Source organism: Chiloscyllium plagiosum, unplaced genomic scaffold (genome assembly GCF_037043375.1).
Source record: "Chiloscyllium plagiosum isolate Xiang-an unplaced genomic scaffold, Cpla_swu_hap1 HiC_scaffold_16, whole genome shotgun sequence".
NCBI lineage: Eukaryota > Metazoa > Chordata > Chondrichthyes > Orectolobiformes > Hemiscylliidae > Chiloscyllium > Chiloscyllium plagiosum.
Window position 1 is genome coordinate 73,264,550 of NW_028270154.1, and position 24,696 is coordinate 73,289,245.

Sequence of the window (24,696 nt, forward strand, 5' to 3'; positions counted from 1 at the left end):
TCTATGTTTTCATTCAAGTTATTTATATATATCACAAACAGTTTTTCAGTTTTTATCAAATGGCCAATAAACTGATAATTCCTTTTCAGTACTTCCATTTTTAGAGTTCATTTTTGCTCGTTATTTGAAGTATCTCTTAGTTTGTCTTGTGTTCTGTATTCAACTTGGCATCAACATTTCAAAGACTCCTTTTTCTTCCACAAATGTTTTACTCACAGTAAGATTTCCGAGGCTTAGAGCAAAATGGATAGCATGTAACATTTTATATATTTTCCCTTGTACAACTTGAGTTCCCTTGAAGTGAACACATCTTTGATCTTCACAAAATTACTTCTGGCTATCTCTTCTTATAACTTCCGCATCATATCCACCCTCTTTTAAAACATTTATCTAAGTATTTATCAATGTATCTATGCATTTATCTATGTACCTATCTTCCCACTGTGTCACCATTATAAATGCACCAACTGCCACACTTACCTTGACTATATATCCTCACACCCTGCTTCCTATAAGGATTCAATTCCATTCTCCACGTTTCTGTCTCCATCTCATCTATTCTGCAGGATGCCTCAGATATGTGCACCTTTTTCCTCAACTGAGGATTACCCACTACAGTGGTTGATAAGGCTCTCCTTCCCTTCTCTGCCACAGCAACAGCCTCTGCATCTACAAGATCATAAATCACAATTTCTGCCACCTCCAACTGTATACCACTACCAGATACACATATCCCACTCATTCTCCTTATCAGCATTTTGCAGGACTCCTCCTCTGCTCTCAACATCTCCTCACAGCAGCTTCCCATGCAATTGTAGAAGGTGCAATACTTTCTCCTTTACATCCTCACTATCCAAGGCACTGAGACACACCTTCCAGATGAAGCAGTAATTTCTCTGCACTTCATTCAATCAAGCCTGCTATTTTTGCCGCTCATAATGTGGTCTTCTTTGTATTGGGCAGGTGAAACTGTAGTCTTTGCAGAATACCTACATGCTGTCTGTAAAAATGACCCTTGAGCTTCTAGTATTTGAATACTTCAATCTGCCAACCTTTCTCACATAGAGACGAACCTTGATAGTCTGAAGAACACGGGCATGGAGTATTTAGTTTGATTAATCAAATGTCAGATAATCAAATGCCAGATAATCAAGGTTCCTTTGTATAAATATTTTAACATACTTCTACATACATATTGACAATTGTTCGTAGATTAAATGGAGAGGTACAGTGGCTCTGTGGTTAGCACTGCTGCCTCACAGCACCAAGGTCCCAGGTTTGATTCCAGCCTTGAGTGACTGTCTTTGTGGAGTTTGCACATTCTCCCAGTGTCTGTGTGGGTTTCCTCTTGGTGCTCCGGTTTCCTCCCACAGTCCAAAGATGTGCAGGTCAGGTAAATTGACCATGCTAAATTGCCCATAGTGTTAGGTGCATTAGTCAAAGGGAAATGGGATTGGGTGGGTTACTCTTCGGAAGGTCGGTGCGGACTGGTTGGGCCAAAGGGGCCTTTCCACGCTGTAGGGAATCTAATCTAAACGTTCCCTCTTATGTTCCTATTAAAGGTTTAAAGCCAGGCAGTGTTTCACTAATTTCTTTTACAAGTGTGCTGTTTCTTTCTAATATAATTTTCAGAAACACTTCAATAAGATTGATTTATTTATTGTCATGTGTACCAAAGATGACTGACTTCTAAATATTTAAAATATGGTAAGTGAAAAATATATCTAACTTGTAAATGGAGCAAATTATCAAAAAGATTTCAGCTTTTAATAATGTATTATATATAATTCCTCAACTTACTGGTAAACTATAGCTTTGATTGATGGTAGGTGTTGTATAGCGGACAGCACGTGCATTTGTGACAAATGATGCAATCAGTGCTGCTGTGCCACCAACTAAGAATACTACTCCACTTCCAGCATAGTCCTTAAAAAATGAAACACATAGACAGATAAGTGTATAGAGTCATGCCTGATCTGTGGTGACCTTTAGATTAAATCATTACATGTTGTGTCTATTTCTCTCTCTAATGAGAGAACAGTTCTATGGTCTGGTAGGACTATGGCAACTTTACCTTTAGTCATGATTATGGAGTATATTAGTTATTACAAAAATCATTTGACAATGGTAAGTAAAAGCAAAGCACATGAAGCATAACATAATATGAGCAAAACACATATTATGGTCCATAGCTACAGACACAGCCTCATTCTGAATTATAGATATAATGAACTTTTTGACAGCCTTGATCCTCCTCAATTTGAACTGGCCACTGCCACATAAAAAGCTGGTTACTGGATACTGCAGGATTACTAGCTAAGGAGCAGAAAGTCAGGAGAGGCAGTGCATTCCACACCTTAGCAACTTGCTATATGAAAAGGGTTCTTTTTCACATCATCTTTGCTTCATTTGAATCAATGCCCCCTCATTCCTTTACAAATGGAAACAGCTTCATCCCACCTACTCTATCTAGCAGGATCATAATTTTGAAAACCTCAATCTGATCTCCTTCCAGCCTTCTTCTCTTCTGGAAGAATACCCCTAACATCTTCAATCTATCTTGACAACTTAAGTTTCTCATACCTTGGACCATTCTAGTAAATCACTTCTGTACTCTCTAAAGAGTAATAGAATGCCCACAACGTCCACAGTACTCCAGCTGAGGTCTAACAAGTATCTTATACAAGTTCAACATCATCTCCTTGTACTCTATGCCCTTTTAACAAAGCTTAGAACACTGTGTGGTTAATTTACTGCTCTCTCCATCCCTCCTGCCACCTTCAATGAACTGTGAACATATAACCCAGGTCGCTCTGCACCTGTGCTCCCTTTACAATTGTTCCCCAATTTTGTATTGTCTATCAGTGTTTTTTTGACCGAACTGCATCATCTCACACTTTCTGCACTGTACTTCATTTGCCACCTATCTGCCTAATTTACTAACTTATCAGTATCCTTTTGTAATTTAACACTATCCTCCTCACAGTTTACAATTCTTCCAAGTTTAGCGTCATGTACAAACTTTAGAAATTGTCTCCTGCACACGAAGATCTGGATCATTAATGGAAATTAGGAAAAGAGTTCAAAGACTGACTCCACTACAAACCTTCCTCCAGCCTGAAAAATATCAAACATCACTCCCTGTTTAGTATCACTCAACCAAGTTTGTATCCACATTGCCATGTCTCAGTACCTTGTTAACTTTAAGTGCCAAAAATCAAATGAGGAGATCAAACTATCAGAAGTAGCCGTGAAAAATAACTTAGTCAATGTATTTGAGAACAATATGTTGCAGATCCAACCAGGGATCAGGCTCCTTTAGATCTAGTAATATGTAATTGGGGTGGGAGTGAGAAACTTGGATTGGAAACATCTTTCCTAAACCTAAGTCAGGAATAACAATGATGAACTTAGGGCATGGATCAGTACTTGGAACCATGATGTTGTGGCTATAACAGAGACATAGATTTCACGGGAGTAGGAAGTGTTGGTGGATGTGTTCCAGGGTTTACATCTTTTAAAAAGAACGGGGTGGGTTTGAGGAAGGGGAGTAGCATTGTTAATTAGAGAGAGTGAATCACAGCTGCAGAAAAGGAAATTGTTGAGGAGGGTTTGTCTACTGACTCAGTATGGACGGAAATCAGTAACAGGAAAGGAACAGTCACTTTATTAAGTGTTTTCTATACACCCCCAATAGCAGCAGGGAGATGGAAGAACAGATTAGACAGCAGATCTTGGAAAAGTGCAGATGTAACAGTTGTTGTTATGGGTGACTTAACTTCCCCAATATTGATTGGAACCACCTCAGTGTAGGTCGTCTGGATGGAGCCAATTTTGTCAGGTGTGTCCAAGAAGGATTCCTGACTTAATATGTAAATAAGCCAACTAGGGGGAGGCCATATTGGATTTGATACTAGGCAACAAAGCAGGCCAGGTGTCAGATCTCTTGGTGGGAGAGCATTTCAGTGATAGTGACCACACTGTCCCACCTTCACCATAGCCATGGACAGGGATAGAACAAACAGTATGGGAAGGTATTTAATTGGGGAAGGGGAAATTATACTAGTATTAGATAGGAGCTGTGGAATATAAATTGGGAACAATTGTTCTAGGGGAAATGTACAACAGAAATGTGGACACTGTTTAAGGAGCACTTGTTGTGAGTGTTGGATGACTTTGTCCCCCTGAGATAGGTAAGGAATGTTTAGACGAAGGAACCTTGGATGTCATGAGAAGAGGAGCTTCCCATCACAAGAAAGAAGGAAGCTTACTTAAGGTTGAGGAAAGCAAGGATCTGGAATAAATTTAGAGGTAATTCTCTACAGGGTAGCTAGGAAAGAACTCAAAAATGGACTGAGGAGAGCTAGGAGGGGAAGGTGGGAAGGATTAGGGAAAACCCAAAGGCATTCTACACTTACATGAGGAATAAGAGAATGATCAGAGAGAGGATAGGGCGAATCAGGGATAGTGGAGGGAACTTGTGCTCGGACTCTAAAGAGATAGGAAGGCCCTAAATGAGTTTTTTGCTTCAGTATTCACATGACAGATCTTGTTAATAGTGAGAACACTGTGGACTAGGTTAACATGCTTGAACAGATTGACATTAAGGAAGTGGAAGTGTTAGAAATACTAGAAAGTCCCCAGGGCTGGACCAGATATATCCAAGGTTACTATGGGAAGCGAGGAATGAGATTGCTGTGCCTCTGGCGATGATCTTTGCATCCTCACTCTCCACGGGAGTAGTACCGGATGATTGGAGGGAAACAAATGGTGCTCCTCTGTTCAAGAAAGGCAACAGGGAAATCCCTGGGAATTACAGACCAGTCAGCCTTATGTCTGTGGTAAGCAAGGTACTGGAAAGGATTCTGAGAGATAGGATTTATGACTATTAGGAAAAAAATAGTTTGATTACAGATAGTCAGCATAGCTTTGAATGGGGCAGATCATGCATCACAAGCCTTATTGAGTTTGTTGAGGATGTGATGAGATAAGTTGATAACGTACGAGCAGTGGATGTGCTGTATATGGATTTCAGTAAGGCATTTGATAAGGTTCCCCATGGTAGGCTCATTCAGAAAGTTATGAGGTATGGGATACAGGGAAATGTGGCTGAATAGACACAGAATTGTCTGGCCGAAAGAAGACAGCGAGTGGTAGTGGATGGAAAGTATTCACATGGAGGTCAGTGACCAGTGGTGTCCCACAGGGATCTGTTCTTGGGCCTCTACTATTTGTAATTTTCATAAATGACTTGGATGAAGAAGTGGAAGGGTGGGTTAGTAAGTTAGCCGATCCCACAGAGGTCGGTGGTTTTGTAGATAGTGTCGAGGGCTAGTGCAGGCTACAACAAGACATTGACAGGATGCAGAGCTGGGCTGAGAAGTGGCAGATGGAGTTCAAACTGGATAAATCCAAAGTGATTAATTTTGGAAGGTCGAAGGGGTAAAGACAGGGTTCTTGGCAGTGTGTAGAAACAGATGGATCTTGGGGTCCACGTACACAGATTCCTCAAAGTTGCCACACAAATTTATAGTGTTGTTAAGAAGGCATATGGTGTTTGGCTTTTGTTAACGGGGGGTTGAGTTTAAGAGCTGCGAGGTTTTGCTGCAGCTCTATAAAACCCTGGTGAGACCACACTTGGAATACTGTGTCCAATTCTGGTCACCTCATTACAGGAAGAATGTAGATGCTTTAGAGAGGGTGCAGAGGAGATTTACCAGGATGCTGCCTAGAGGGCTTGACTTATGAAAAGAGGTTGAGGAACAACACTGGACAGAAGAAGGAAGAGAGGTGACTTGATGGAGGTGTACGAGGTAATGAGAGACATGGATAAAGTAGATAGCCAGAGACTTTTACCCAGGGCTAAAATGGCTGCCATGAGCTGTCATAATTTTAAGGTGATTGGAGGAAGATATAGGGGAAATGTCAGAGGTAAGTCCTTTACGTAGAGAATGGTGGGTGCATGGAATGCACTGCCACCGGTGGTAGTTGAGTCAAAGACATTAGGGACATTTCAGCGACTGCTGGGCAGGCACATGGACAGCAGTAAATTGAGTGGTGCGTAGGTTAGGTTGATCTTAAATTAAGATGTTTGGCACAACATCGTGGGCTGAAGGGCCTGTACTGTGCTACACTGTTCTACGTTCTAAGTAAGGGTAAATACATAGAGATGAGCACAGATTGGCTAGAATGGACTTGGAAAGGAGATCAGCAGAAATGAGGCTGAGGAACAATGATAGATGTTTAGAAAAATAGTTCTGCAGCAAAGATACATTCCAGTGAGGAAGGTGGATTCTTGGAAGTACACGAACCAACAATGGATAAGTAAGGATGTTAAGGATAATATCAAATTGTAAGAAAAAGTATACAATGTGGCCAATGTTAGTGGCAAACCAGGGGATTAGGAAACTTTTAACAGCCAAAGGATCACCAAAAAACTATTAAATAGAAAATAAAATCTTTGAGGGTAAACATGCAAGTAATTTAAAACAATAACAGCTTCTTTAAATATATAAACAGGAAGAGAAATTTCAAAGTGAACATAGATATTTCCAAGAATGAAGTTGGGAAATAGTAGGGGGGAAACAAGTAATTCAGGGGATTTGAACAAATGCTTTCCATCAATCTTTGATGGATGAAAGTGAGGAAGAAATAAATACAACAACTATTACAGAAGAACAAGTACCAGGGAAACCAATGGGCTGAAGATTGATTCCCCTGTACCTCAAGAGTTGCACCCAAGGAATTTAAATTGCAGACATAATGGATGCACTTCCAAGAAGAGTGAAATTCTAGGAAACTCCTCAAAAATTAGAAAACTGCAAATCTAACATACTTATTTAAAATGGGAGCGAGACAAAAACAGGTAACTTTAGGCCAATTAGCTTTACATTTGTCACGGGAAAAGGTTAATCATAAAAGGTGTAATGGCAGAAATACATAATCTAATCAAACAGAGACAGCGTTACTTCATAAAAGAGAAAGTATAGCTAATCAATTTATTACAATTCATTCAGGAAGTATCAAGCAGGGTACATAAAGTAGAATCAGTGCATCGATTTCTAAGTGTTCATGGTGTTCGAAGCAGTATTTTAGGCCAAATAAAGCGAGGATTAAATGATGAATAGTAGCACCCTAGAAAGCATCGAGGATCAGAGGTTCCTTGGTGCACATGTACATTGGTTCCTTAAGGTATCAGGAGAGGTAGACAAGTATATGGGACACTTGCCTTTTTAGTCAAGGCTCAAGAGCAGGGAGGTTATGCTGGAACTGGATAAAATATTTGTTCGGCCACAGCTACAGTATTATGTGTAGTTCTGGAATCCACATTATAGGAAAGGGTACAGAAAAGACTTATCAGGATATTGCCTGGGCTGGAGGGTTTCAGTTACAAAGAGAAATTGGACAGACTGGGATTATTTTCAATAAAGCAAAGAAGATTGAGAGGAGAATAGATAGGGTAGACAAGAAGAATTTTTTTCCCTTGATGGAGGGATCAATGATCTGGGCCATAGATTTCAGGTAAAGGGCAGAAGGTTTAAAGGAGATTTGAGGAAAACGTTTTCATTCAAAAGGTGGTGGGAATTTGGAATTCACTGCCGGTAAAGGTGGGAGAGGTAGAAACCCTTATACCATCTAAATATTTAGATATGCACACAAGGCTATGGACCAATATTCCTGAAGAAGGGCTCATGCCCGAAACGTCGATTCTCATGCTCCTTGGATGCTGCCTGACCTGCTGCGCTTTTCCAGCAACACATTTTCAGCTATGGACCAATGTTGGAATTAGGTTAGTCAGATGACTGTTTTTGACCGTCATGGACGCAATGGGCTGGAAGACCTTTTTCTGTGCTGTAAGTCTCTATGAATCTTGGATAAAGAATTGGGCAGCTAATAATTGAGATAAAGGAAGCATTTTCAGGAAAGTAACTTGCAACAAGCGGAATATCACAGGGATCAGTGTTGGGGCCACACTTATTTACAACATATATTAATTGTTTGAAATGGAAACGTGAATGTACTGTCATCAAGTCAGAAGATGGAAGGTATGCACCGTCTTTCTCTTGTCCCATAATTCTATCATAATTTTAATTGTTTTACTTGGTTCTTGAAAATATCAAACATATGATTTTTCGATGTTAGATTTCAAACGAAAAGATCCATCAACTAGGTTTTTTTTAATAAAGACAAAACAGACTTATTATAAAGGGAATCTAGTAAATGACAATGCAAAACTAGTTATCACAGAATTTGCAGTACGGAAACACTGTATTTTTTCCCCTCTAAATACACAGATTTCTCTCTGCAGAGATTCAGTTGGGAAAAGTCACTTTTGATTGATAAGCCTTAGTTTTTGAAGGCAAAACGGCCTAGGTGTGGAGTGTTCAGATGACTGTCTAATATTCTGGCACACAAAGATGCATGTCACCGATTTTTTTCCAGTACAACCTGCTGAGAAACTATAGTTTAAGGGTTTTTTCTCTGGCACTCTTCAACCTAACAATCAGGATTCAGATTGGACAAGGGCTCCAGCTAATACACTGCACCTATAAGATGGGATTTTGCAAACAGAGAAGCTGGGCTGGGAAGCTCTTTCCTCAGGCTGGCCACCAGCTGAGAAGTCCAAATAATCTCCAAAGCAGAAGCCGAAACCTGACAATCACAAAGCCAGGAGCTCCTGCTCCTTGGATGCTGCCTGACTTGCTGTGCTTTTCCAGCACTACACTCTCGACTCTGAGCTCCAGCATCTGCAGTCCTCACTTTCTCCCAATCACAAAACCAGGCGGGGAATGTGCAGTAAATAAGCAGTTATCCAAAAACGTATACTTTTCAAAAAAATGCTGAGTAAAAACTCTTCCACTGTCCTTTCACTTCTTTCAAAAGAAGCCAGGTGTTCACAACCCTTCAAACTCATCCACAAAAATTATTTAATATGAAGCCTGCATAACAGTGCTCTTTCACTTTCTTTATTATTTTAAATTTGATCAGTAGCAAAAATATTATATGTGGAAATATTTAGAACTGCATTTACAATCAGGGTGCCCTTAAGCTTAATTTAATATATAATACACCCCCAAGATGGTGGCAGCAGCAGGGTAGAAAGTGTTTGGGTTCTGTGTCCATACGCTCCTGTTCACCTGGCCGGCCACATTCTTTGTTTTTTTTTTATTTCTTCATTTCTCTTTTGTATCGAAGTTTACTTCTTTTTTCGGCTGCAGTGGACCAAGGGAGTTATGAGGGCCTGCTGTGGTGGCAGCACTGTGGTGAATCTGGATATCTGTTTGTCATGGCCATATTGGCTGCAGCCTTAATGGAGATTTAATAGTCAGTGGATTTGATCCATTCATCCTAGTGGCGGTGCGGCGGGTTCAGCGGTAGCTTTAGAGGCAGCAGGATGGTGATTCCAGTTCACATCTTGTGGCTATGAAGGCAATGTGGCAGTTTCAGGCAACAACTGAAGTGGCAACAGCTTGAGTGACCACTTCAGCGCCGATGACTTGATGGGTCCAGGCTGTCCCTCCCTTCATTGATTTCGGTATCGGCTTCAGCTATGGCAGGGTGGTGGATCCGGTCTGGAAATCCTTACTTTGACAGTCTCAGGGATGGCTTTGGTAGTGGCATAATGTAGTCACTTAAGAAATCCAGGAGACTTGAAGGGAATAAAAGATGAACTTCTTCCTAACTTTGTCTCAGTTATTTCTTTCTTTAATTTCTGTAATTAAAATGGCACCAAATTGTGGTGACTTATACATATGACTACATTTTCATAAAATACAAGTGGTGATAAATTGCTATTTTATTATAATTTTCCTATCACAAGTGGCCAAATGATTCTAGAAATATAAAGGATTTGGAATTTAATATTTTACTTACCTCAACTGGAAGATTTATATTAAAAAGACCTGACTGATGCCAAAAGGACCGAGAAACAATTGGATAAACAAATCCTATAATAAAGCACAATATGAAAATGTAACTATTAGTCAACTTTAAAGTCCTCACAAAGTATTTCATCGTACTGTACATCAAACATGACAGATAGAATATTGCTATTGCACGAACGTTCCTCAAGGTGCAACAGCACTTTTGAGCAGGCAATTCCTGTGTTCCTCATGGGTTATGTACACTTCTGTTCTTAGCCCATGATCACATATTTATTGCTCCAAACTCAATTTCACAAAAACACTGCGAAATAGAGATGTAATCTCTTTGAGACTGATCTACAAAATGGGGGCTGGGGGAGAGAATTCTTCTCAATAATATGGATCATTCCAAGCTGCTGTGACAAATGCCTGATCAGTCAATTGGATGTCCATTGATGCATCAGGTGTGTAACCAAGGCTTTGTGTAAGGTAACATGCTTATTGCTGTGCTTTTGGAAATGGAAGTTGGCTTACACAGCATAAGAGTGTCTTGGATGATGGATAAGATCTTCCATGCCCTGAAATCTAAGTGCAGCAAACAGCACTGAGTCAGACCATCATTTTCTAGCTGGCAAAGGTACTCCTTTCTCAGGATATTGCAGTAAAGTTTCCAAATAGTACACCAACTGTCAGAATATAATAGTATGGCCACTTTGCTATCCACCAAAGTTCTTTTTCTTTTCATTTGAGCTACACTGTTTGTACTTGACTGGGTTTGTTCAGGTTATTTTTGCCTTGGACACATCCATTTGCAGAGCCTGGTAAGGAAACCATCCAAATGTTTACCATTAATTTTATTATAAATTTTTTTCCCCCATACACATAGAATCATAGAGTCATAAAGCATGGAGACAGACTCCATCTATGCCAACTAAGTTTCCCAAACCAAACTCGTCCCACTTGCCTTCATTTAGCCCATATCCCTCTAAATCTTTCATATTCATGTACCTGTCTAAATGTTTTTTTTAAATGTTTTAATTGTACCACCAGCCACCACTTCCTCTGGCAGTTCATTCCACACACAAACCACCCTAAGGCCCCTTTAAAACGCTCTCTTCTCACCTTAAAATATGCCCTCTAGTTTTGAACTCCCATATCCTAGGGAAAAGACCTTTGCGATTTACCTTATCTATGTCCCTCTATGTGACCCCTCAATCTCCCATACAACAGTGAAAAAGTCCTAATACTGATGAAGGGCTTACGCCCGAAACGTCAACTCTCCTGCTTCTCGGGTGTTGCCTGACCTGCTGTGCTTTTCCAGTGCCACACTTTTTGACAGTGGAAAGGTCCCAGCCTATCCAGTCTCTTCCTATAACTCAACCCCTCCAGTCTCAGCAACACCTTTGTAAATCTTTTCTGAACCTTCTCCAATTTAATAATACCCTTACTATAACAGGATGACCAGAGCTGCACACAGTACTCCAAAAGTGGCCTCACTAACATACTCTAACAACTGCAACATGACATTCCAACCGCTATACTGAATGGTGTGAGCAATGAAGCCTTCTTAACCATCCTGTCTACCTGTGATGCAACGTTCAAGAAAGTACGTACCTGAACCCCTAGGTCTTTCTGTTTGATAACACTACCCAGGGCCTATATTAACCAAGTCCTGCTCTTATTTGTCTTATCAAAATGCTACTTTGCATTTATTGAAATTAAACTCCACCTGTCACTCCTCAGCCCACTGGACCAATTTATCAAGAGCCAATTAATTTAAAATTTAAAGTATTGACTAGATTTTGAACTGGCACAAAGTCAGAGAGCACTGCTATGGGTGTTTATGCCAACTGCCAAGTAAGATAGAACTCTGAATTGTATTCAATTGTCTTAGTGGGTTCAAATTCCATCTGTTTCTGATTGTGCATACCACATCTGAACAGGGTGATTTAAAAATATCTACATTGGGCTTACTTGGGCCAGACACCTGGTCAAACATTCACAGCACAGACTTTATTTGTTGCACAAAACGGAGTTTAAAATATTGAGAAACACTGCAGTTTTCTTAATTCCAGAGGAAAAAAGTGATTAATATATTTCTACAAAAAAGGAAATTAAATGTTAAGTAATCAGTCAATACTCATTCATGCATCTAAGTTTACTAGTTCAGTAGTTCATTGTCATTTACAAGAAAGAGATTTTCAGCTGGTAGGTTATTTATTTTGTACTCTGTAAATGTACAAACTGCATAACCTATCTTGTGTATCAAAAATCCAATATATGCATAACCATAAAAACTGCAGTGTACACTACCTGCCAAAATGTAGCTGGATATAATGTAACCAATTGGTTCTGTCTTTTGAGTAATAGCTCCTGATACAATGGTGGTGACGATGGCACATCTTGCATAATTAAAAAAGAAGTGTGAAAAGTTGACATTTCCAAAAGTAAAGAAATTCTTGCTTCCAATAATTCTTTCTTGATCCCCAAAAGCAAAGGCATAGCCATGTATCCAGTAGGCAAGTAAAGATACAACTACAAAAAAAAGTTTATGATTATATATATGATATTGTTAAGTGCTGTACACAGAAATAAGTCAGACTATAGTGACTGAAATTAATACTTTTTCTCAAAGTAGCTTGACTATTCTTTAAATATTCAAAGAAATTCCAAGCTTTAATAAATATATTCAACTTGTTGAGGCATCCTTCTATTTTACACTGTTTCCCTCCACATCAATAGCCCAAACTTTTTAATTTGTTAATATTTCTTATTGACTTGCAGAGCACGAAACTAGCCATGTGAAAGTTATGAAAGTTATGAAGCCTCTGTTTTAAAGTACTAAGACTCTCAAACTTTTAAGTTTTATGCCTTTTCAAGAGCTATAAGGTTGCAATGAACATAAGCACAAAATATCATACAATGATAGTATATCCAATTATGTTTTGAGCTTTACTTAATGCAACTTATTTGCCAAATTTGCTGAGGCACTGTTTGAAAATGTGTAATTGGATAGTATCCACAAACAACACAAGGATCAAATTGTGCAATAAAGCTTGTGTTGTTTCTTCCACTGCAACCATCTTATAAGCTTTGTACTTCCTGCTGATTTACATTGCAGCTGGCTGCAGCCCACTGCTCAACATGGTGTTTGAATTATTGTGTGCATCAACAAGCAGTCCATGATTATACAAAGTAGTATCAGTTAAAGTTAGTCTGAACTATTTAAAACCAATTGGCATCTCCTGAAGGAGTTGCATTCTGGCTGGAACAGATACTGAAATTGGCAAGGTAAGACATTCTGTGCATAGACAGTACTAACTAATGGAGCAACAAAGGAGAGCAAACATCAAGATTTCAATTTGTACTTGGAGGCCTTGATCCAGAAGAGGGGCAAGAGTTGCCCTAAACTAACAGAGTAAAGGTCATCCTGACAACCACTGTAAGAACCCTTAGGTCCTCAGCAAAAAGTGCTTAATGACATCACATAAGTGGTTGAATTCATCTTCAAATATAATAAACTTTGTTTTCACCAGAACGTTATCAACTGGCACTCAATAAACTGGCAAAAATTATATACCTTAAACACCATGATGTCAGAGTATTTTTTTAAAAACTCAAAATCTTTCTTTATTTTAATCATAAGTCTTGTCCATCTTTTACATGTTTATGCACTGGTGGTAGCCTGTGTGTGATTCTTCTTGAACACAATTGGTTTCTGACTCCTCAGAACAGCACTGGTATGTCGAACTGCAGACACGTGAAGATCCTTTCGGTACTTGTTCTTGAAACTGTCTAGGGTAGCACTGCTTTTCTTGTTATAATTTCTTCATAGGATATTGCTAGCTTGTGCTGACCTGCTTACTTTTTGAAGACAACCACCGCTCCTTACCCATCAGTTGCTGTCTCTATACCTACAATTCTGCGGTGAATAAATCCATTGAAAGAGAAAGAGTTTCTAGACTTCAGATTGTTGGACTCAGTGCTGTAGATAGGTTGGTTCCTTTTAATCAGGAAACTGGACAGATTCTAGATGATCACCTATTGACGGTGAACTGAAAATCTCCCCACTGTAAATAAATTCTAACAGTGATATGTATACCTCCTCCAATACATTTCTATTACTTACAATGTGTTTTTAATATTAACTTTAGGAGGTGTGTTGATGTTTTTACATGGATTTTGTGAGGGATGTTGATGCCTCGAAGCTTCACTCTGTCAGAGTAGCCGGGTTATGATCAACCGGCACATTCCTGGTCTCAGAGAGGCTGGTTAATTAAAAAAAAATTGTTACATCATATCCTCAACACCAAGCCATTAGCTTTACACTGCTCAGTTCACAACCTTCATTCACTCACCTACCAATAATCTCTGTCAACCAAGAAAAATAGCTTGCAATCATGGCTTTGCCTGAACCTCACACATCGCATTTCACAGCTTGTACATTTTGCCACTTTATTCAACCACATCATGCGCATTAATCAAATTCCTTTTTTCTTTCAGGGCAAAATAGTCCATAAATGGAGACAGCTGAAGACAAGGACAGTTGCATGTCCTTACGCCAACTGAGGGAATAGCATCTCCATCACTAGCAAGGTCTTAACTGTGGCAGTGGTAAGGGGTGAGGCTGAAATCATCGATGATAACTGCATGCTCATCCCTAATTTTATTTCATATCCTATTTGCCTCTCAACTCTCAATCCTTTGGATATAAAATAGCCCCTATGAAGTGATATTTTATGGCTGCATTCTTCCTTTGTGGGAACCTGATTTATTTTAGTTATAGAGGTTTACAACACAGAAGAGGCCCTTTGGCACATAGAGTGTTTGGCACAAACACCTAGCTATTCTAATCCCATTTTCCAGCACTTGGTCTATATCTTTATATGCCTTGGCACTGCAAGTGGACATCTAAATACTTAAAGGTTATGAGGGTTTCTAGCCCTACCAACCTTACAGGAAGTGAAGTCCAGATTCCCCTCACCTTCTGAGAGACAGAACATTTTCCTCATATTCTCTCTCAACCTCCTGACTCTTACCTGGTCATTGATTTGTCTGCCAAGGGGAAATGTTTCTCCCTATTTACAGCCCTCTAATTCTGTACATCTCAATCATGTCCACCCCAGTCTCCTCTGCTCCGAATAAACTACCCAGTCTACCCAATTTCTTTTCATAACTAAACATTTCCAGCACTACCACATCACTCCAATACTCTACCTGTGGCTAAATCAATGCTTTATACAATTCCATTCCAACCTCTCTTGAACTTCATGCCTCTGCAAAAAAAGGCAAGTATACAATATGCCTTAACCCATCTGTACTGCTAATCTAAGGGACCGGTGAACAGGCATACAAGTTCCCTCTGATCTAATTGCCCATCTAACATGAAAAGCTTTAAGATAAATCTCTGAGAAGGCACCATTCATTCAAAACGTCTTTTGACAGCTAAAAAATATTCTCAGTGAAAAGAATGAAGATTACCCAGGAGAAGACAGTAGATTCAGGAAAAAGAGGAAAGAAGGCTAAAGGAAGAAGACGATCTCTGTGGACTTTAGGGGATTAACTAACTTACCATTATTATTAATTGTGTTATTGGAACAACATATTAATATAATTGTGGTCAACTAAGCAATAACAATTAGTTAGGGGAAAGAGTGTTCAGTTCATCAATAATTTTGTTAGTATTTACTGTTAAGGTTAAATAAATAAATTATTACTTCTTAGTTATATGGTGGATATCAGGGATCTTCTTTCATTCACATATTTTTAAACAGATGACAAGGCCAGGTGATCTTCTCTGGACGTTTTAGTTTAATTAGCAGAGGGGTTCAACCTCCATGTTGTAACATATTCCACTGCTTCCAGGATCCTACCATTCAGCGTACCTATAGTGTCAACTAGTGAAGACAGACTTTTTAAATCTATCGCAGGAACAGTGCAGGAGGCGGCTGGTGTTCTCCAGGAAGCCTTTAGTAGATCTTTGCAACTACCTGCAACAGAATCTAAAGCCAGAATTTTACATCATTTGATCCTAATTTGCTTCTCCTGAGATCAGTTAACTCATTTAGCTCAAAGGCTAGTTTGTGACGATAACAGCATAGGTTTAATTCCCGCAGTGGCTGAGGTTACCATAAAGGTAGCACCTTGTCAATCTTTCCCCTTGCATGAGGTGTGATGACTGTCAGGACCACCAGCAGTTGTCTCTCTTTAATGAGACAGCAGTTCTGTGGTCTTTTCGGACTAAGGTGATTTTATTCCTCCTGGAAATTTTATCTCCTGACCAGGTGTTATGGGCAGTGTTGCCTGCTGCTCATGAAGTCATGAGTTATAATATGTATGTGGCTGACGACTTCTGGTGCTCTCACTTGCATGTGTCCCACTGCTGACTGCTACAATCTAACTGATGCCAGGAATCTGACCTATCTGACTTGTTGGCACCAGGGACATGAGTAACACAGACTCTACACAGGAGTAAGCCATCATTCTTGTACTTCTCCAATGATCCTGCCTGGGTCAGTGGTGTCCAAGGCTTCTTGCTCTGCTTGTGGGAAACAATGATGATAATCCCTTCTGCATCTTGTTTCTCTCCCTTCATTATATGCTGCTGCAAGAAAGGGCCTAAATTGGTGATTGTGTTCTAAAGGTGAATTAAACAAGTGTATATCATAGATGTTTGAGCAGCATCGAAGCAATACTATTGGAACAATCATGGATAGATATTAAAGGAAAATATGTATGATATTATGAAGTGGGAGTATTGAAAGTAATTCATGGCCATTGAAGTGGCATATGTAAAAGGTTAGTGGTGCAAGTGTCAAGCAAAATGAGTTCAAAGGAAGAGATGGGTGTAGTTTAAGTGAGCCAAGAGCTGTTTTGTGTGACATATTAGACATAATGGAAAGGATAGTAAGACAAACATCGGATGGTGTTGGTGAGAGAGATGAAGAGGAGTACTCACCTTTCCTTACTTGAGAGTTCATTGAACCTCCAACTACTGAAGTCAGGTCTTGAGAGGCTGTTGACACTTTACTTCTCAGCCACCTCTTATGGCCTGCTCAAAGGCAGCCGAGATAATCTTGTTGGGGATAAATGCTTCCCAGCTGGCCCTAATTAATTCCACACAGTTTCTGGAGACAATAGTGAAGTTCAGGATGAAGGTATTGACGAAGCCAGCTCTGAGACCGATCTTTGCAGCCACCATGCTTCCCAGTTGTTTGATGAATGATGGAAGCACATGATGCAAACTCATTTTAAAGAAATTGCATTCCCATTCCATCTACAATGAGGATACACATCAGAAATGTCAGGGTCATGGAGGCAGGCAGGACGGCAGCCTATTCTTCAAAATGTTAATAAGACCTTTATCCCTCAGCAGAAAATTCAAAATGCTGTCATAATCCCAGGATTCAAAAGTGAATACGAAATGACCATAAGCAATCATGACTTCATGTGCTAACAATCACTCCCATTGATGGAATAGCTGTTTTGATTGAAATAATTTATCTATACTCCAAGAATATGGACTGCTTCATAAAAAGTTAAACAAGAACACAAATGATCAGAACATCACTCTTGATACTTCAAATAAAAAATACTTACACGTATCTACCACATTTTTAAACAGAATAGCAATAGTACTTTGCGCTGGTGATCTCCCAACTTCATAGCAAGTTAATCCAATTTTCATAACTGCAATGAGTGAAACAAAGCATTTAATTTTACATTAATAATATTGCCATTGATTCTTTCTGAAATCCAAATTTATATGCATATACTAGAATTTAAAGTATCTAAAAGAGTTCAAGTGCCAATATTGCCAATTCTAACAAATATCTAACATGGGAATCACTGACAAAAACATTCAATAACTGAGCCATATTGAGCGGACAGAATCATCTACTTGCAGAATATGAGTGGATGTCTAGAGCATTTCTGGATCTTGACCCTGCTCTGACTTATCAGGGCACCTTCATGAGAGATCTCCCCAAAGTGTGGAAGACCCTGTAGACTGTAAGCCCAATGAGAGGTGTTTCAGCCTGAGGGCAACGGTCTTACTTCCAGACCTGACCCTGACATTGTCAGAGAGGCGATGCAAGGACATCCCCATCTTAAAATACCCTCCAAACAAATTTAATTGATAAATGTCTGGCTATAACATCTGAAAGACACCTACTTTGGAGGGAAATTTTCTTCTCTGAAAGGTGCAAGTCTGCAGCTAGCCCAATAACATCACTATTAAGTGATGGTGGGATCACGGAGCAGGCAGTGGCTCTGACACCTGGCTAGCTTCACAACCAAGCACTCAGTTAAATGCCAACTACCCAATCTGCTTTTCATCCCAAAACCTAGTCCCTTTTCATCCCACACATTCATCCCCTTACTCATCAATCCATTTATGAACCTTCAACCATCACTGGACATTTAACTTGCCTGAATATGGCAGCTAGTGCTCAAAAAAAGAGCTGTGTCCTCTCTTTCCCTGAAACTATTCTACTGTAATTGAGTTTCCTGAGAAACATCACACTGTGTATTTCTTCTTCAGAATGGAGTACAGTAGTTGAGCGGTTTTGCTAAAACTATACATGCATTAGTTAGATCACATGGAATACTGTGAACTTCCCTTATCTAATGGGAAGTACACTGGCATTGGAAACAGCCCAATTGATTCACTAGGCTGATACCAAGTTTGGAAGAACTGTCTTGTGAGAAGCAGTTGGATAGTTTGGACCTGTTCCCAATAGAATATATAAGAATACCAGGGAACCTTGTTGAAACATATAAGAATCTTACAGGACTTGACAGAGTATTTGTGGAAAAGTTGTTTCCCCTTGTGAGAGTCGAGGACCAGAAGATATAATCTCAGAATAAGGGTCAAACATTCAAAACGTAGATGAAATGGAATTTCTACTCTCAGAGGAATGTAAATCTGTGGAATTGTTTATATGAGAGGACTGTCAAGGCTGGATCATTCAATGCTGAGATATACATTCAGAGATGAGACTGACAGATTTTTAAGTTAAAAATCACATAACACCAGGTTATAGTCCAACAAGTTTACTTGGAAGCACTTGCTTTCAGAATTTATAGCAAAAGTTTACAATGTGATGTAACTGAAATTATATATTGAAAAAGACCGAGATTGTTTGTTAAGTCTCTCATCTTTTAGAATGAACATATCATTTTCAGTTCTTTCATATGTAAATTGCAGAACTTTTTTAAACTTACGTTCTCAAGTGAACTTTAACTATTGGTGTCATGTCGGCCTGGATAATGTATTTAAGGTGTGAGCTGTCCTGTGCCACAAAGTTCAGACCGATTCTAACCTAAAGAATGGATTTACAGGATCTTACATGGATTCAGGCAGTTTTTGAGCAAAATAAAATGTAATTCTGCTAATACAAATTCACCCCGCAAACTCATGTGTGTGTGTCCACAAGTATGTGTGTGTGTGTGTGGGGGGGGGGGGGAGGGGGGGATATGAGTGTCTGTGAGAGTGTGTGGGTGTGCGCACGAGAGAGCGTAAGCGTAAAGGAGTATAAGTCTGTGAGAGGGTGCGTGTGTGCTTGAGAGTGTGGGAATGTATGTGTCAGCATGTGAGAGCGAGCAGAATTGTGTGTGTGTGCGCGCGCGCCGGTGTAGTGGGATCACCTACAGTGTGACATGAACCCAAGGTCCCAGCTGACGCCATCTCCATGGGTACCGAACTTGGCTAGCAGCCTCTGCTCAGCCACTTTGCGTTTTTGCCTGTCCCGAAGTGTTCGCCGGCTGTGAGGGAAGACTTCTGTCTGTTGCTTGTTGTGCGGTGTCTATTCATCGTTGCCGTAGTTTCTCCTTGGTCTCGCCAATGTACCATCCCCTCATTGGCTGAGTTGCGTGGAGTACCTGCTACGTACATGGTGGTAGTTGTCCACATGTGTAATGGTTTATCCCTGTCAACATTCTGACACATCTTGCAGCATCTACCGTGACAACATTGTATGGTGTTGTCCTGAAAGCCAGGCAGTTTGCTACGAACAATGAGTTTTTTTATGGCTGTTTAAAGGCAAGAAGTGGAGGCATGGGGAAGGTCTTAGTGAGGTGCTCATCCTCATTGATAATGTGTTGCAGGCTGCGAAGAACATGGTGTAGTTTTTCGGCTCCTGGAAAATACTGGACAATGAAGGGTAGCCTGTCGGTTGCAGCTTGTGTCTGTCACCTGAGGTCATTACTGTTTCTCGCTGTGGCACGTCGGAATTGACAGTCGATGAATTGAGCATCGCACCCTGTACTTATGAGGGTGTCCTTGAATACTTCCAGATGCCCGTCAGGTTCCTCCTCATCTGAATAGAATCTGTGTATGCGTAAGGCTTGTCCATAGGGGCTTACGTTTTAATATGTTTCGGGTGGAAGCTGGAGAAGTGTAGCATTATGAGGTTATCTGTGGATTTGCGGTAGAGTGAGGTGCTGAGATGCCCATCCTTGATGGAGATGCATGTGCCCAAGAATGAGACAGATATTAGAGAGTAGTCCATGGTGAGTGCGATGGTGGGACAAAACTCGTTGATATCACTGTGTAGTATTTTCAGTGACTCCTTGCCATGTGTCCCAGAGGAAGAAAATGTTGTCAATATACCTGGTGTATGGTGGTTGGAGGTCCTGCGTAGATAAGAAGTCTTGTTCGAACCTGTACATGAAAATGTTGGCATACTGGGGTGCAAATTTGGTCCTCATGGCTGTTCCATGTGCCTGGATGAAGAACTGCTTGTCAAAGGTGAAAATGTTGTGGTCGAGGATAAAGCGTATCAGTTGTAGGATGGGGCTCGGAGATTGGCAGTTGTTGGTATTGAGTACTGAGGCTGTTGCTGCAATGCCATCAATGTAGGGGAAGCTGGTGTAGAGTGCTGAAATGTCCATTATGATGAGGAATGTTCCCGGTTTGACTGGTCCTAAACTTCTGTAAGAAATCTGTAGTATCGCAACAGAAGCTGGGGGTCCCCTGTACAATGGGTTCAGGATGTCTTCGACATTGCCAGAGAGGTTCTCACACATTGCCTGGTAGAATGGACGTCCTGGGTGTTGGCTTTGTGTATCTTCCGAAGGCAGTAGAAGTTACCTACACGAGAAGTACGTGAGATGAGGGTCCGTAGGGAACTCTGAAGGACTGAATCCAAAGTCCTGATCAATGTGGTTAGTTCACGGGTGTGCTGTTTGGTCAATTCGGCCAGTAGTTGCCTGTAGTGTTCGTGGTTATTCAGTTGTCGGTACACTTCCTTGCATAATCTGATTTATTCTGAATGACGATGGCTCCTCTTTTATTGCTGGTTTGATGACAATGTTGTGATTGGTTTTGAGAGCATTGATGGCATTGCATTGTGATCGGGTGATGGTTTGCTCTACCTTATGGGTGTAACTGATGAATCTGGCATTTATATATTTTCTGACAGTTCGAGCAGACAAGTCAAACCCAGGGCAGCGGCCCTCCAGTGGGGTCCAAGTTGACTCCTTCTTTGGTCGCTCCTCTATGAATCCCTGCGATGACTGCTCCAGTGTCTTGGTGGGCTTACTGCTGGTATCTTGAAAGAATTCCCGTAGTCTCATTTGGCTGATGAATTCCTCCATCTCTGCTGCAAAAACCATGGGGTCCACCTGGAAGTACTCAAGGACACCCTCAAAAGAATGAGGTACGATGTTCAACTCATCAACTGCCAGTTCCGATGTGCCACAACCAACTGATGAAGGAGCAGGGCTCTGAAAGCTAGAGATTCCAAATAAACCTGTTGGACTATAACCTGGTGTTGTTTGATTTTTAACTTTGTACACCTCTGTCCAACACCGGCATCTCCAAATTATGACAGATTTTAAACAGTCAGGAAATCAAGGATTATAGGGAGCAGGCAACGAAGTGGAATTGAGGATTATCAGATCAGTCAAGATCTCAATGAATTGCAAAGACTTGATGGGCTGAATGGCCTACTTCTGCTGATGTGTCTTATGGTCTTATTAAGATTGCAAAAAAATGCTCAATAGTGCAGGTCAAGAAAATCTTTGTTGGCCACTTCTCATGTTATATACAGTTATGAAATTTAAAATGAAACAAGCTGAAGTGCTACACGGTATTCCAAGCTACAGAGGAAGTACCACTGCAAGAACAGCACCTCATTTTTCGCCTGGGGACCCTGCAGCCTTCCAAGCTCAATATCGAGTTGAATAATGTTAGGACTTGAGCTCTCCCATGTCCTTAACGCCAACCCCATACAACAGGCCTTGCTATCACACAGTCTGCCATTATTCACCACCCCTTGTTCGCCACTAATACTTGGTAAAAACAATGAGCAGATGCTGGAAACCAGATTCTGGATTAGAGGTGCTGGAAAAGCACAGCAGTTCAGGCAGCATCCAAGGAGCAATAGAATCGATGTTTCGGGCAAAAGCCCTTCACTTCCCATGTACTCTCCTCACAATTTTTTTCTCAATTGAAATTTTGATCTCCTGAGGTACATTTTTTAAATTCCATGTTGACAAGAAATGTCAACCATTGCCATCATGTAACACAAAATTTAAAACGTGCTGCTGTGATTTTATATTCATTAAATTCATTGAAAGCACACAACCAACATTGCATACTTATAAGAACTAAATGGCAAAAGTAACGTCTGAAATGGGAAAACTCACCATCATTTTCCAACTGGAAAGACAACAAGATTAGGTGGCTAAGATTTAATCAGTAGAGATATTGCACACATCATACCCAGATGGGGATCAGGGACTTCATACCCTAGATAACAGTATGAGTTTGCATTCAATTGATGTTCAGATAGCATCTAACACAAAGACATTATGGTGTATGTCAAATGTCATCATTCAAGAAATAGCCTTCATACTCTTGATGACCAAAAATACCCACATCATCCAAAGTAGAAGAGTTGCTGAAAAAAATATAGTTACAGACAGCAAAGTTAATGTCTATCTAATGAGTATTCCTCCAAGAGCACAGGTAAACCAAATTACCTCAATCTCTGCCCAAAGCTTAATCACCACATTCAAGTCAGTCTGGACTTCTGTTGCACTCTTCTAAGGTAAATACATCTAAAGAGACCAAAACTGTACACAGTGCTCCAGCTTTGTATGAATGACCATTGCATATGAAAAGGAACAAGTGCTTGAAACAATGGGGAGAATTTTAAATCGGAGGAACATGTAGATTTTATCAGATTTAATAAAAATGCAAACGATCACAAAGTCAGCTCAAACCTACTGAACCACGCATGTTACTCAAATCTGTTAGTCTGACTTTCACAACTCCCTCAAGGGAAGGACCCATCCCTCTGAACATGCTAATTCCTCAAGTGAAGCTGCAATATGATTTATTATAAAAATCTGAAAGTAGTATTGCTTCATTGGTTTCCTAGGCTTCCTAAAACTTGCCATTGAAAGTAAAAATACTTGATATTCAGACCTGCCTTTTCATCTGGTAGCAAAGTAAATGAAAATGGGACTGAGGCTAGTTATAAGGGAACTGCAGCCACCGTAATGAATGGACAACAGGATGGAGAAAGTTGCATATCAAGGCTTCAATGATCTGTATAATACAATTAAAACTGCATGCTGATTAATAAAAAAGCACATGGAGCCAGAACTAATTTTACTTGACAATCTATTCATGTATCATAATGCCATCGTGCCACCATACTTTTAGCTGCTTTCAACTATGTCAAAAGTATCCATTCTCAGGTTACACTTACATTGATAGATGCAGAGCTTCTGCAAGATGGAAAATCATTGCAGTGTGCAATTATTGCCAAACATCACCAGCTAACCACATCACTGGGGGAAAATTGAGAACTTGGAACAAATTTTGAAAAAGCGCAGTTTGACACACACAGGAAGCTTGCTTATACTGTAGGCTATTACCATAAATTGTATTAACTGTATTGATTTCTCAACAGCAAGATGTGGAATTCTCAAAAGGAAGAATGTATAATACATCGGATAGAGTAACAATGATAAATTGTGCAAAGATGAAGTATGAGTGAATGATTTGAATAACTGGATGTCTATACAAAAGAAGAATCATGATGACAAAGGATGCAGCAATATTAATCAATGGCATCCTTTATGAATTTTCTGTGGACAAAGTTCAAAGAGCTAAGGGATTTCCAGGTATAATGTCTTTCACATTTTAAGTTTTCAGTGCCTTCCAATTATGTTAGCTACTGAAGTGATTGAATCAGTTCTAGTTACTGAGGGTTAAATGTTTAGTCAGTAATGCTGTCAATAATAGTAACTAGGAACAATGGATTACAGAGGCAGGATAAAGGATGGAAACATTTCAACAGGCAATTCGAGGAAACCAGTGTTAGAAAGGGAGTAGGAGTTAGACAATCAGCAAATGTAAATGAGACTTTGGCTACAGAAAAATGCCTGTTATATACTGTGGGAAAAAGTCAACTAAATCAAGACACCTGGTCTAAATACCATCGAAATTGAACTGAATAGAAATTTAATATAATATTTTGATTTATTTTAAAAAATCAAATTTTCCAGAGTTAGTCTTAGACTTTTAAAACTGACTGCCTATGTCTGAATAAAACCATCAATGACTTGTATCTGAGACTATCAGTTTGTCAAGTTATACAACAAGTTTTCCAGCATAGTCTTCAGGACTTCGAGTCACATCCCTGCAGCATGACAATTCAGGTGAGTACATTTTAATTTACCATCCATAATTAAAGCAGAGCCATATCAAATTGACATGAATAAGTTCCAAGAATCTGAAGGAGGACTTGGGAGAGGCAGATCCAGGTGAGGAGGCAGAGCTCTGCCGGTGGGCCAGGAGAGTTGAAGCTATAGGGAG

General features: G+C 40.0%; 1 protein-coding gene and 1 pseudogene across 1 annotated transcript in view; both read right to left on the reverse strand.

Moving 5' to 3' along the window:
- The window catches only part of LOC122556853 (putative ammonium transporter 1), a 197,060-nt gene that overhangs the window by 148,606 nt on the left and 23,758 nt on the right, over positions 1-24,696 (reverse strand). The window contains exons 3-5 of the mRNA XM_087995464.1: positions 17,463-17,552; positions 12,177-12,398; positions 9,874-9,947 (exon numbers count right to left, since the gene is read on the reverse strand). Coding sequence (XP_087851590.1) covers positions 9,874-9,947; positions 12,177-12,398; positions 17,463-17,552 — 386 coding nt within the window. The remainder of the gene's footprint in view (positions 1-9,873; positions 9,948-12,176; positions 12,399-17,462; positions 17,553-24,696) is intronic.
- LOC148147575 (large ribosomal subunit protein eL28 pseudogene) lies at positions 13,470-16,458 on the reverse strand (annotated as a pseudogene).